This window comes from Neolamprologus multifasciatus, chromosome 23 (assembly GCF_963576455.1).
Source record: "Neolamprologus multifasciatus chromosome 23, fNeoMul1.2, whole genome shotgun sequence".
In the NCBI taxonomy this organism is placed as follows: Eukaryota; Metazoa; Chordata; class Actinopteri; order Cichliformes; family Cichlidae; genus Neolamprologus; species Neolamprologus multifasciatus.
This window is the reverse complement of record NC_140460.1, coordinates 39,686,571-39,700,816: the sequence shown is the minus strand read 5'-3', so window position 1 is coordinate 39,700,816 and position 14,246 is coordinate 39,686,571. Positions and strand designations below refer to the sequence as shown.

The window sequence follows — 14,246 nt, the reverse complement described above, 5'->3', positions numbered from 1 at the left end:
ACATCGTCTCATCAATCGTTAGCTTACTATGCAAACATGACAAGTGAAATCTCCCGCAGCAAGCTTAAACATGTGAGAGGTTGATCGCACAGAGAATCGCTGAGCGTTATGTGAGTGCGTGTGTAAAAGCAGCAGGATATATATTTTAGTTCTGCTTAGCCAAATAAGGCAGGTCAGGGTGAAGAAGGGACAGCCAAAGAAAAGCTTACCACAAAACGGAAAAATCAGACTATAAGGCAAAAAGAAAGTGCAGCTTTATGGTTTCATGGACAAAAGAATATCTGTGGCTGCAATATGACGAGCTAAATAATAACCAGGGCTGCACATAAGTGGTCCGCAGGTGCGCATTCGCTATCAAAATAAAAAATGCGCACAAGATAAGTTGCAACGCATGTTTGCGTACATAAGATTTTCTGGAGGAGGACAGACATTTGTTTAGAACTCTTAAAGATGTCGAAGAAGCTCCTTTAAGCAATTACTTTGGTGTTCCTCCACCTCCAAAGAAATGTCCGAACCACAAAAGAAGCACGTATTCTCAGAAAAGTGGTTGCAGGAGGTGAGCTGGCTTCAAACAAATGATGAACGCACAGAGATTTGGTGCAGAATGTGCCGTGAAAATCCCACTCTAGCGGAAAAAAACAGTGCCTTTTATATGGACGCAAATGCGCGTTGCAACTTCTTATCTGGTGCGCGTCTTTTATTTTGACAGCGAATGCGCACATGCGGACCACTTATGTGCACCCGTGTAAATAACATAATGTTCTGCCGGGTGTGTTGTTGGTTATCCCTCGATTTCTCAGTCGACAAGTGCCTTTGTTACTGGGACCAGTAATTTTTAAGAAAGGCCCCATTAGAAGAAATGCAAGAAATGCATTATTGCTCAGTCTGCAATATCTTTCCCAGAACAAACACCAATTGCAAATAACATACTAAAAATAAACCTGAAAATCAGTTTAAAACAGCGTACTATGTTGCAAAGAGTCAACTACCACTGGCACAATTTAGCAGTCTTTACAAACTTCAAAAAGCAAATGTCCTAGATCTTGGTTCCACTTGCCTCTTACCCGTGACTTCAGTGGAAATTTCAAATTCAGGATTTGACACAGACTGATTCATGTTCTACACAGTTCTTACAAGTTCATAGAAATTTCTGTTCAATTAGAACCAAGTATTTGAGTTGATGATTGTAATTTTTATACAATGTTGTAATTTGTGTTTCAACAATTTTTTTGATTAATGTTTTGTTTCCGTTACAATATTATACTTTAATGTATAATATTGTAAAGGAAACAAAACAGGAAACAAAACATCAATCAAAAAATTGCTCTCTTTTTTATTTGGGCTACTTAATTTATTCTGGGCTACCAAAAACTGAAGTCTCTGCCCGAAGGGCTACCAGGGATTTTGAAATTTTGCGAGCCCTGCCCCTCGGCTTGCTGCCAGTACGTTGGGGTTTTTCCCGGTGGATGAGAGGGTTTGTTCCCTGCGCCTTAGGGTCGGGGAACGGGTCCTGACTGTCACCTGTGCTTATGCGCCGAGTGGCAGTTCGGAGTACCCAGCCTTCTTAGAGTCCCTGGGGGGGGGGGGGGGATGCTGGAAGGTGCTCCACCTGGAGACTCTGTTGTCCTGCTGGGAGACTTCAATGCTCACGTGGCTAACGACAGCGAGGGGCGTGATTGGGAGGAACGGCCTCCCTGATCTGAACCCGAGTGGTGTTTTGTTATTGGACTTCTGTGCAAATCACAGTTTGGCCATAACAAACACCTTGTTTGAACATAAGAGTGTCCATAAGTGCATGTGGCACCAGGACGCTCTAGGCCGTAGGTCGATGATCGATTTTGTAATCGTATCACCAGACCTGCGACCATATGTTCTGGACACTCGGGTAAAGAGAGGGGCTGAGCTGTCAACTGATCACCACCTGGTGGTGAGTTGGATCAGGTGGCGGGGGAGGATGCTGGACAGACCCGGTGCACCTAAACGCGTAGTGAGGTTGTGCTGGGAACGTCTAGCAGAGGCCCCAGTCCGCGAGATCTTCAACGCACACCTCCGGCAGAGCTTCAACAGCATTCCGAGGGAGACTGGGGACATTGAGTCCGAATGGACCATGTTCAGCGTCTCCATTGCAGAAGCTGCTGCATTGAGCTGCGGCCGCAAGGTGGTTGGTGCCTGCCGTGGTGGTAATCCCCGAACCAAATGGTGGACACCAGAGGTGAAGGGAGCCACCAGGCTGAAGAAGGAGTCCTATCGGGCTTGGTTAGCCTGTGGGACTCCGGAGGCAGCTGACAGGTATCGACAGGCCAAGCGGAATGCGGCTCGGGCAGTGACTGAAGCAAAAACTTGGGTGTGGGAGGAGTTCGGAGAGGCCATCGAAAAAGACTTTCGGACTGTCTCGAAGAGATTCTGGCAAACCGTCAGGCGTCTCAGGAGGGGAAAGCGGTGCTCTACCTGCACTGTGTATAGTGCTGGCGGAGCGCTGCTGACGTCGACTGAGAAAATTGTCAGGCGGTGGAAGGAATACTTCAAGGACCTCCTTAATCCCGCTGACACGTCTTCCGAGGAGGAAGCAGAGTCTGGGGATGAGGGGAATGACCCGCCAATTTCCGGGGGCGAGGTCACTGAGGCAGTTAAACAACTCCTTGGTGGCAGAGCCCCTGGTGTTGATGAGGTCCGCCCCGAGTTCCTGATCAGGGGCAGTACCCGTAGTCCGGGGTGGTGGTCCCCATCTTTAAGAAAGGGGACCGGAGGGTGTGTTCCAACTACAGGGGGATCACACTCCTCAGCCTCCCTGGGAAAGTCTATGCCGGGTGATGGAAAGGAGAGTTCGTCCGCTAGTCGAACCTCGGATACAGGAGGAACAATGCGGTTTTCGTCCTGGTCGCGGAACACTGGACCAGCTCTTTATCCTCTCGAGGATACTTGAGGGTGCATGGGAGTTTGCCCAACCAGTCTACATGTGTTTTGTGGACTTGGAGAAGACATTTGACCGTGTCCCTCGGGGTGTCCAGTGGAAGGTGTTGCGGGAGTATGGGATGTCTGGCCCATTGCTACGGGCATTTCGATCCCTATACAACCGTTGCAAGAGCTTGGTTCGCATTGCCGGCAATAAGTTGGACTCGTTCCCGGTGGGTGATGGGCTCCGCCAGGGCTGCCCTTTGTCACCGGTTCTGTTCATAATTTTTATGGACAGGATTTCTAGGTGGAGCCAAGTGGCGGAGGGCTTTCACTTTGGTGCCTCAGAATCTCATCTCTGATTTTTGCGGATGATGTGGTTCTGTTGGCTTCATCAGGTGAGGGCCTCCAGCTCGCACTGGAACGGTTCGCAGCCGAGTGTGAAGCAGCGGGAATGAGGATCAGCACCTCCAAATCTGAGGCCATGGTTCTCAGCCGGAAAAGGGTGGAGTGCCCACTCCGGGTCGGGGATGAGTTCCTGCCCCAAGTGGAGGAGTTCAAGTATCTCGGGGTCTTGTTCGCGAGTGATGGGAGAAGGGAGCCGGAGATCGACAGACGGATTGGGGCTGCAGCTGCAGTAATGTGGATGCTGCACCGGTCCGTCGTGGTGAAGAGGGAGCTGAGTGTAAAAGCGAAGCTCTCAATTTACCGGTCGATCTACGTCCCTACCCTCACCTATGGCCACAAGCTGTGGGTAGTGACCGAAAGAACGAGATCGCGGATACAAGCGGCAGAAATGAGCTTCCTCTGAAGGGTGGCTGGCCTCTCCCTTAGAGATAGGGTGAGAAGTTCGGCCATCCGGGAGGGGCTCAGAGTAGAGCCGCTGCTGCTCCACATCGAAAGGAGCCAGCTGAGGTGGTTCGGGCATCTGACAAGGATGCCCCCTGGGCGCCTCCTGGGTGAGGTGTTCCGGGCATGTCCCACTGGGAGGAGGCCCCGGGGCAGACCCAGGACACGCTGGAGAGATTATATCTCTCGGCTGGCTTGGGAACGCCTTGGTGTTCTCCCGGATAAGCTGGAGAAGGTGGCTGGGGAGAGGGAGGTCTGGGCCTCTCTGCTTAGGCTGTTGCCCCCGCGACCCGGCCTCGGATAAAGCGGACGAAGATGGATTGCTAATCCAGTATCAAAGCTAATGTGATGTGAGAAAAAAACCAAGATGGCTGCTTATTGGGAAAACTGTGTTTGTTACTCTTAGCAATCCAACAAACATCACGAAAAGAACTTAACATCTAAAAGATTGGTTAAGACTTGTATCTTCACAAAGAAGTTCTGCTTCATTTTGTGTGAGTATTTCCACAAATTTTGAGGTTTAGGGTCCCTTTTTTCATCACATGTGCTCCACAAGTAACACCTGGCTTATTGGATTACCTGGAGCCTGGAATTCATTTTTGTCTTCTAAGAATTTAAATTGGTGATCAAGAAACATGACAACTAAGAGGCTAATAGAAGATATTGAAGAAGTTAAGAAGTCTCTTAACTTCATGTCAGAGGAATTGAGTAAGGTGGTGAAACAGCAAGCAGGACTACTGGACTTAATTGAAGAAGTAAGACAACTGAAGATTGTGATTAAGGAAAAAGACAAGAAGATTGAAGAGCTGGAAAAAAGAGTTGAAGATTTGGAGCAGTATACAAGAATGGAAGATGTGATTATTTCTGGACTAAAGACAAATCACTACACCTATGCACGGAGTACAGCAGGTGACAAGGAGGGGGAAGATGCACCAAGAGCTGAAAAGGATTTGCTTGAGCAGCAAGTTATTCAGTTTTTCAAAGACAAAGACATTCTTTTGGATAGCAAAAACATAGCTGCATGTCATACTATTCCACAAAAACATACCAAGATGCCAACTATCATACTACGATTTGTGAACAGGAAATATAAAGTTGAACTGTTAAAGATGGGAAAGAAGTTAAAGGGAACCGGCGTATATGTGAATGAGCATCTCACCAAGAGAAATGCTGAAATTGCACGACAGGCAAGACTATTGAAGAAGGAAAGGCACATCCAAGATACCTGGACCAGGAACTGTAAGGTATTCATAAGACTTAATGGGACACCAGAACAAGCTAAAGTAATTGTTGTCAGAGACATTGCAGATCTTGAGAGATTTAAACAAAAGCAATAGAGTTCAGTGTAGAAAAGAATTGTGCTGCTGACTGTGATATGAACAATATTTGATAAGTGTGAGAAAAATAACTATGCATGTGAATGTGTGAACAAAAAAAAAAAAAGGCAAAAAATGGAATATTTTGGATCTTATGATTATAAATTTTATGAGTTGGACAATAGTATTGATCCAGATATCCACCTCTATCAGAATGTTGATATGACATGTGAATATTATAATGGGGAAGAGTTGGATCCCAAGTTAAAAGGTTTTTCATTAATCCACTTTAACAGTCGGAGTCTTTACAGTAATTTTTCTAAAATCAAAGCGTATCTTGATCAATTCCAAAATAAGTTTGCAGTGGTAGCAATTTCAGAAACATGGTTGAATGACGACAAAGAATTGCAAGATGGACTAGAGGGCTATGAAATGTTTTGGCAAAATAGGAAGAATAGAAGAGGAGGAGGTGTTGCTATGTTTGTTTTTTCATATCTTAAATGTAAAGTTGTTAACAATATGACTGCTGTGATTGATAACTTGATGGAATGTTTAACCATTGAAATTCAGGTTGAAAGATCGAAAAACATATTAGTTAGCTGCATTTATCGTACACCTGCATCCTGTATAGATCAGTTTACTAAAGAAATTTCTGTAATATTAGAAAAACACAAGGAGAAGGTGACTTTTTTTTGTGGTGATTTTAACATTGATCTATTGAAGGTAAACGACCATAATAAGACTTCAGAATTTATTGATACAATGTTTAGTTTTGGATTCCATCCGTTGATTCTAAAGCCGAGCAGAATAACGATGGATAGTGCCACTTTGATCGACAATATTTTTGTCAATAAGATAGACGGCAAGATACATAGTGGACTGTTAGTCACAGATGTAAGTGATCACTTGCCTGTCTTTTCAGTGTTTGAAATGAACAATCAACTTCATTTTCAAGAGGAAAAGAAAATTGATTACAGTGGTAGAATAAAAACACCAGAACAAATTGCAGCTTTTAAAACAGACTTAGAAAATTATGACTGGCAAAAAGTTTATGTGGAAGACACTAATGATGCATACAATGCATTTTTGGATATATTTTTGTCAATCTATGACAGCCATTGTCCAATTAAAAAGTTTTCTGGAAATTATAAAAAGAAAAAACCATGGTTTACACAAGGCCTGGAAAGAGCCTGTAAAAAGAAAAATAGGTTATACAGGATTTTTTTGACAAATAGAACAAAGGAAAATGAAGACAAATATAAGAAATATCGAAATAAATTAACATCTATTATGCGATATGAAAAGAAAAGATATTATGAACAGCTGCTTCAAAAACATAAAAGTAATATTAAGGCTACCTGGAGTGTATTAAATAGGATAATAAAAAATCAACATAATATATGTTCTCCAACACGTATTGTAACAAGAGGTAATGTAGTGATTGAGAATACTGAGAGCATTGTTAATGAATTTAATGATTACTTTGTTAATGTAGGTCCCAACTTGGCAAAAGAGATTTCTGTACCAGGAGAAAATGATGAAGTAGATTCTACTTCTTCTAAATGTAGCTCAATGTTTCTTGGTGGAGTCTGTGAGAGTGACATTGTAGAAGTGGTGAGTAAATTCAAGAGTAAAAAATCCATGGATTGTGACGACCTTGACATGTCGCTAATTAAAGAAGTTCTTCATAGTGTCCTTCAACCGTTAACATATATTTGTAACAAATCATTTCAAACTGGAATTTTTCCAGATAAAATGAAAATAGCCAAAGTGATCCCACTATATAAAACTGGTGATAAACAGATTGTGTCAAACTATAGACCGGTATCTTTACTGCCTCAGTTTTCAAAGATTCTTGAAAAACTATTTGCAAACAAACTAGATTCTTTTATTGATAAATATGATTTATTGAATGATCATCAGTATGGGTTTAGAAGAAATCGCTCAACATCTCTAGCTGTGATGGAATTTATTGAAAATATTACAACAGCTGTGGATGAAAAACAGTTTGGAATAGGTGTGTTTATTGATTTACGTAAAGCCTTTGATATGATAGATCATTCTTTACTTTTACAGAAGTGTGAAAGGTATGGTTTAAGAGGTGTTGTACAATTTTGGTTAAATAGTTACTTGAATAATAGGTTCCAATATGTGAGTATTAATAACATGAAATCTAAACTTAGAAAAGTAACTTGTGGAGTTCCGCAAGGATCTGTTTTGGGACCTAAATTATTTTTACTTTATATAAATGATATTTGTACAGCCAGTGATACTTTAAAATATGTGATGTTTGCTGATGATACAAACTTATTTTGTTCTGGAAAAGACATAAAAAAATTACTGAAAACAGTGGAAACAGAACTCATGAAGTTAAATAGATGGTTTGTATTTAATAAACTATCATTGAATGAAAGTAAAACAAAATTTATGTTATTTGGAGGTAGTAAAAGTAATATTAAAGTAAAATTGAATTTAAATAATGTGGAAATTGAAAGAGTATATGAGACAAAATTTTTAGGAGTAATTATTGATGATAAACTTTGTTGGAAGCCCCACATAGAACATGTGAAACGGAAATTATCCAAGTCTATTTCTATTCTTTATAAAACAAGAGATTTTTTGAATAAAAACTGCCTTTATTTATTGTATACTTCCCTTTGTTTGCCTTATATGACCTACTGTGCAGAAATTTGGGGGAACACATACAAAACATATTTGGATTCAATATTTAAATTGCAAAAAAGAGCTATTAGAATAATAAATAAAGTTGGATATAGGGAGTCAACCAACCAGTTTTTTGTAGGATCATCTATGTTAAAATTCATGGACATTATATATTCTAAAACTTTAGAAATTATATATCGTGTGATTAAAAAGAATGTTCCAATTTGTATTTTAAGTATGTTTCAACTAAGAGATGGAAAATATGATTTGAGGGGGTCTTATAAGTTTGAAATGCCTAGAGTGAGAACCAATGTTAAGTATAGATGTGTGTCAGTTTTGGGAGTGAAATTATGGAATGGACTTAATGATGAACTGAAGATGTGTTTTTCTTTGTCATTCTTCAGGAAGATTTTAAAAATTAGTATTATACAAGGTTATAGAAATTTGGTTTGTTAAAAAAGGTTTGTGTTGATTTAATTTCTTGATTTCTTGATTTATCATTGATTTCTTTTCAAACTGTTATACAACTTATTTATCAATGCTATTTATTTTCTTGGTTAAGGATTTGATTATTTCTATGGGGGTAAGGGATAGGATAAGTATAAGCCATAAAGCTTCAGCCTATTCCTTTTTCGGTTACTGTTTGAGTACTTTTATGTAAAATTATAATCTGTTGTTGTTGACTGAAATAAACATTTCAAATTCAAATTCAAAAGCTCAGGAATCAGCAGCTCCCACCTCGTTTTCTTTCAACAACTATTTTTAGCTGCTGTGTTTTTGTGTTTCTGCAGACCTCAGACATCCTGCTGCTCTGGACAACTTTTTCATTCTTTTTTATCATTATTTTGCTTTTCTTTTATTATTATGTTATATGTATTAATATGTGAAACACTTATTCTTCGTGTTTTTGCTTTGCTCCTGTCAAACTGCTTTAATAAAATCTGCTGCAGTCTAAACTGTGGACGTTCCCTTTTTAACCCTTTGTGAAACAATAAAGGTTTAAATCTGAGTATTCATCTATGTTAGTGTTTAATGGGTCTAATAGGTTGCTTTGGCCTTTCCCAGTAATATCTTCCCTTGGAGTCTGTGGTCCAGGCTTCTAAAACCATCCCAGGTTAACAAGAACTACAATCTAGAGGAGAGCTGCCATAACAGGTGTGACTGATGAGATCTGACCTGCAAGGTTACTCAGGTTTGTTTGTATCAGGACAAGCAGGGAAGACACCTGGATGTCAAAGTAGAGCTGGGCGAGTGTCCTCACCCACATCGGCTTCACAACTCTGCATCATCTACTGAGTAAGACTCAGAGGATCAGAGATTAGAAGGTCTACAAAGAGCTGAACCAGACTTCCTGTATAAAGGTTTTAGTTCCACAGATTGACAGTGTCAGGACAACTAAAACGTGGAGACTGACCTCAGAGTTTCAATTTGATGTTGTGGGTTCCCCAGAAGAACACACAGATGCTTCACTCCTGAATCCTGCAGCTTGTGGTAGCTCAGGTCCACCTCTCTGGGATACGAAGGGTTGAGCTTCAGCACTGCATCCAGATAATCACAGCTGATCTTTGACAAATCACAACTCTTCAATCTGTATAAAGAATCAAAGATGTAAGTTTATTAGACAAAGTGTGAGCTTGACATCATTCAGTGTTTCATCATCTGTGCAGAGCTGAAGAAGGTTCAGAATGTAGAAGTTTAGAAAATGGAAACTCCAAACAGCTGAAGCCAACAGGAAGCAGCTTCAAACAAACACAACAAGAGAAAAAACTCTGAATGTTTCACATTTAAGTCGTACATTTCTAACAATAGTGCTTTAAAGACAGCGTCACTGATGATCATCTTCTGCCCAGTAAAACTTTGGTTTTCCACATGTGAGTGTTAATGATGCACAAAGACTGTGAGTGCAAAGAGGTAGCGAGGAGGATGACAGAGAGATGGTACAGGAGCATCAAGAACCCGGCGAGGAAATGAGCAGAAGGACATTGGAGCCTGTTGGATTGAAGCTTTCACAGAGACGTGTTTGACTGGACACCACCAGGACAGACTTTTAATCCCAGGATTTTGGATGAGCTTTCTGTCTTTATGGTCACAAATGATGCTGTAACTCTGTGACTGTCCTGGAACTGTCAGCAGTATGGTTACGTCCTTTTGACCTGAGTTTCCACAGCTCTTATAACAGCAGTGTACATTCACCTGCAGGCACATGCTGCCTCTGCTTCAGCTCTGTTTATGAAGCACAAACTGCAGGAACCAAACTCAGACTGGCTCATTTCAATCATGTCTGCTTACAAAGACACCTTGAAACTCTTATCAGTATGTTTCCTGTCCTACTAGGAGGGATCAAACTCTGGACCTTTGTTGTGGATCAGTGAAGGATGCTTAGAAATCCCTCCTCCTGCCTGAGCTTGAACATCATCAGCACTTTAACACTGAGCAGAGGGACGTGGAAAAGGCCTTCTGTCTTTATCTGACTGAACTGTTTCCTTATGTGGGCTGAAGAAAACACAGTTGTAGACTATATTTATATGAAACATGTATATTTAATGCATTTAATGTATTTGAACCATATTTAATGCATATTACAGGATGTAACAGCTGCATATGTGTCAACAATAATGGCTTTGATTTTGCCCCCCTAAGAACATTTCTGTAGATCCGCCCCTGCAGCAAACGTGTGTGAGAGCAGCCACGGCCCGCTCCTCCATGGTTTCATTCACACTCATCTCATACTGAACACACACACTTTGTAGGAATCATCAGTACTTTGACTGTTTCTCAGGTTAGCTTCAGGTTAGCCATTTAGCATTTCTCCAGTCTGAGTCACAGAGCGTCACATGACGTGACAGAAGATGATTGGTCAGCTGCAGTGATGGTGGTGGAGAAGCATTAATGATGATGCTGTAGAACAACAGGAACACGGGGATATCAGACTGTTAGTGGGTTTAGTCATTCCTGCTGCACTTTGTCCTTCTTATTGAAGTGACCTGCTGAGAGCTCACACTGTTCTCTGTAGAAATGATGTCAGTCTGACTCGTCACATGTTTGGAGGCGTGTTTGATGTTTGCTCTTCTGGAAACTCTCAGTATCAAATATGGAAGATGCAAAGGAGACACGCTTCAGTCTGTATGGACCTGTTTCTGTAGCTGCCACCATCATTCCACATGTTTGTACATCAGCTTATCAAATCCTGTCTGCTGTCTTCATTTATTACTCTTCACCTGCTTCACTATCACTGTGTGGGCGGAGCTGCCTGAGCCCCGCCCACACAAACACAGCTCCTCTCTGGAGCTAAACTTCTGCTTCATCTCAGCCTCTTTTCTTCATCCTCCACCTCTCTTTTCTCTTCTTCAGTGTTCTGCAGCCACGGAGCCTCACAGCCGTTAGCACGCCCATACCTGAGCAGCTAGCATTACCCAGCATGCCGTGCAGCAGTGTCAGTTTGTAAATGTGCAAGAATTACTGCTCCAAACTGTTTCACAGATTGCTGTGTGCCGTGACCTTTGACCTGCTAAAGACAGTCAGCTGTGGATTATTCATTGTTGTGTCTGATACTTAGAACTGTGAGGAAGAACACTACACAGTTAATCAGGGTCCCCTCTCTCTGAATTAGGAAAGGTGGGCAGGCCGTGTGTGGGCCGCGGGCCATACGTTGAGTATCACTGTTTGAAATGTGAACATTGTTCTGCTGCAGTCAATGGACTAAACCAGAGAAGAAGAAAACAGACTTTACCATGAACATCCTCAGTGTGGATCAGTATAATATCAGCCTGATGTCTGCAGTTTAGTGTCAGCACAACTTTCACATCATATTCATCTCAGCAAAACTAAAACATGCTGACTGACCTCAGAGTTTCAAATTGACATCGTGGACTCTCCAGGAAACCACACAGATGCTTCACTCCTGAATCCTGCAGGTTGCTGTAGGTTCCACTCAGGTCCACCTCTGTGGGATACGAGGGGTTGGACTTCAGTGCTGCTGCCAGATAATCAAGGCCAATACCTGACAAACCACAGCGCTTCAATCTGTATAAAGAATGAAAGATGTAAGTTTATTAGACAAAGTGCTTGAAATCATTCAGTGTTTCATCATCTGTTCAGAGCTGAAGAAGGTTCAGAATGTAGAAGTTTAGAAAATGGAAACTCCAAACAGCTGAAGCCAACAGGAAGCAGCTTCAAACAAACACAACAAGAGAAAAAACTCTGAATGTTTCACATTAAAGTCGTACATTTCTCATAAAAACAGGACAAAGACTTGAAAAAGTCGTGTTTTTCTTTCCAGGAACCACATGGCTTCACTTTTAAATGTGAAGTGTGAAAGAAATGGACATATTTGAAGTCCAACACCTTTTTCCAGTCATATTATTAAAGCAGAAAAACTACAAGCTGATTTTCATTCCTACTGTCATTAGGGATGCACCGATACCGATACTGGTATCGGGTATCGGGACCGATAGTGTAAAATGTGGTATCGGTTAACCCGTAAAAGTTAACCGATACCACGAACCGATACTTACTTATTTCATTAATCAGAGGGTGGATTGTCATTTTTGTTGTAGTTTTTTAGATTGGCAACTAGGGGGACATCCCGCGCCAAACAGGCACAGGGTTAGACGACTGAGACTGTCGGCTCCAGATAAAAAAAGAGAAACTGGAGGCTGCTGTAGCTAGGCTAAACAAAATGTCAGCAGTGTTGACCGGAACAGCCAACTTTAACTCGGGTTTTGGAAAAGCGATGAAAAATGTCAAGAGAAAATCCACGGGCAGTTAAAATAACAGAGGCTCTGACTCATTTTATTGCTCTGGATGACCAGCCAATGCCGGTCGTGGAAAACACAGGATTGCACAGTCTTCTCAGCATACTCGAGCCGCCATATGAAATTCCCAGCCGCCTACACATCAGGGAGATAATGGTGCCAAAACTTTCTAAAGAGGTAAAGACAAGCAGTGTGTGCGATGTCAGTCCTTGGTTTAATGGCACAGTGGACTGATGATCCAGGGAAGATGGGGAGTTCGTTCGTCAATGCCAAATACTTTCGTTATTTTGTTTGTTTGTTTATAATATGGACACTCTGCAATAATTTAAAAGTTTATTTTATTCTCAAACCTAATTTGTATTTATTTTATTCCAAACAGAAGTGTTTATTTATTATTCTGAAAGCTCGAGACAGTGCCAATAGTTCAGTGATATTTTGTTAAATTACAATGTGGAGACTCTGCAATAATTTAAGAGAAGCGCTTATTTTTCACTTGAAATTTTTTTGTGGTCATTTTTCTTAAGATATTATTTATTATCGGCAGAGAATAAAATAAAACCTGTCTTCCAATTCATTGCATTTGTGTGTGTGTGTGTCTGGTAGAAGTATCGGTTTTTGTACTCGGTATCGGCAAGTACTCAGATCCAAGTATCGGTATCGTATCGGTTTGAACAAATTGGTATCGTTGCATCCCTAACTGTCATTATTGTCACAGAACTCTGTGGATCCTTTATTGTAAATAAAAAATGGGATCAAATGGTCAGACAAAAGAGGGTTATGAGGAAATATGATGAAATGTTGTGTATTAGCAGCAAGTTATTGAATCACTTTCCTCAGAAACCAAACAAAATGATTGACAAACGTGTTTTTACAAACTCAGTGTTGGACTTGGATCAGCAGGATAAGCTGATGTTTAAAGGCATTTGAGTCTCGCTGTATGAGAGTCCAGTTATTACTCAATATTTATGGATGATGTTCTTTCAGTGTTGCACTTTGTAGACGCTCCCTGAGCCTCACAGCCAGCTGCACATGGACCAGCTGACATTACCCAGCATTAGAGGCGGCTGTAAAAAAATTAATGTTCCCATTTAAATGGTTTTAATTTGAATAAAACCATGTTGATTCATTTAACCCTGAATCGATGTTTAATATAAATGTATTTTGCCAGAATCTCAGGTTAAAGCTCACAAACTATTTTAACAAGCAGCAAACAGCTAAAACAGTAAATGAGAGCAGCTAAACACACAAAGATGGAAACACAGAGCGTGGATCGTTCACTCGATGGCACGTACACGGACACGCCGTTGGGGCTGAAAGTGGACAGCTCACAGATCCTGAAGCTGCAGGTTTCATCTGTCTCCAACCAAAACTGAGTGAACCAGCAGCAAAAGAAGATCCAAACTCTGCTTCACGTTTGATAAATATGCTCATGAATTCTCTCAGACTTTGGCTGTTCCTGCCTGCACAGCTCTCTCTCTCTCAGTGTACTCCAAGAACAGCTTCAAACATCTGTTTCTGCATCATTCACTGTTTATTAGCCACCAGTCTGCTGTTGTGTTCAGTGCTGTCGGCCTCTGACAGTAAAGCCTCATTTCTGCTGTTCCATGGAAACTTTTTAAAATGATGACAGATTACAAACTCTCAGCTGTGTCTGTAATCAAACCTCTGTAACTTTGCTTGACTTCAGCAGCATCAGGTCATGTTCACATGTTGATTCATGGTTTGCTTCAGTTTTTGATCGACTGCAGATTATTTTGAAGGTTATCTGCTA

The 14,246-nt window shown here is 41.3% G+C and overlaps 1 protein-coding gene across 1 annotated transcript in view; it reads right to left on the bottom strand.

Annotated features, from left to right (window-relative positions):
- LOC146492294 (NACHT, LRR and PYD domains-containing protein 3-like) overlaps window positions 1-14,246 on the bottom strand; it is a 227,877-nt gene that overhangs the window by 100,920 nt on the left and 112,711 nt on the right. The window contains exons 4-5 of the mRNA XM_085151459.1: window positions 11,565-11,744; window positions 9,136-9,309 (exon numbers count right to left, since the gene is read on the bottom strand). Of these exons, the coding sequence (XP_085007585.1) occupies window positions 9,136-9,309; window positions 11,565-11,744 (354 nt within the window). The remainder of the gene's footprint in view (window positions 1-9,135; window positions 9,310-11,564; window positions 11,745-14,246) is intronic.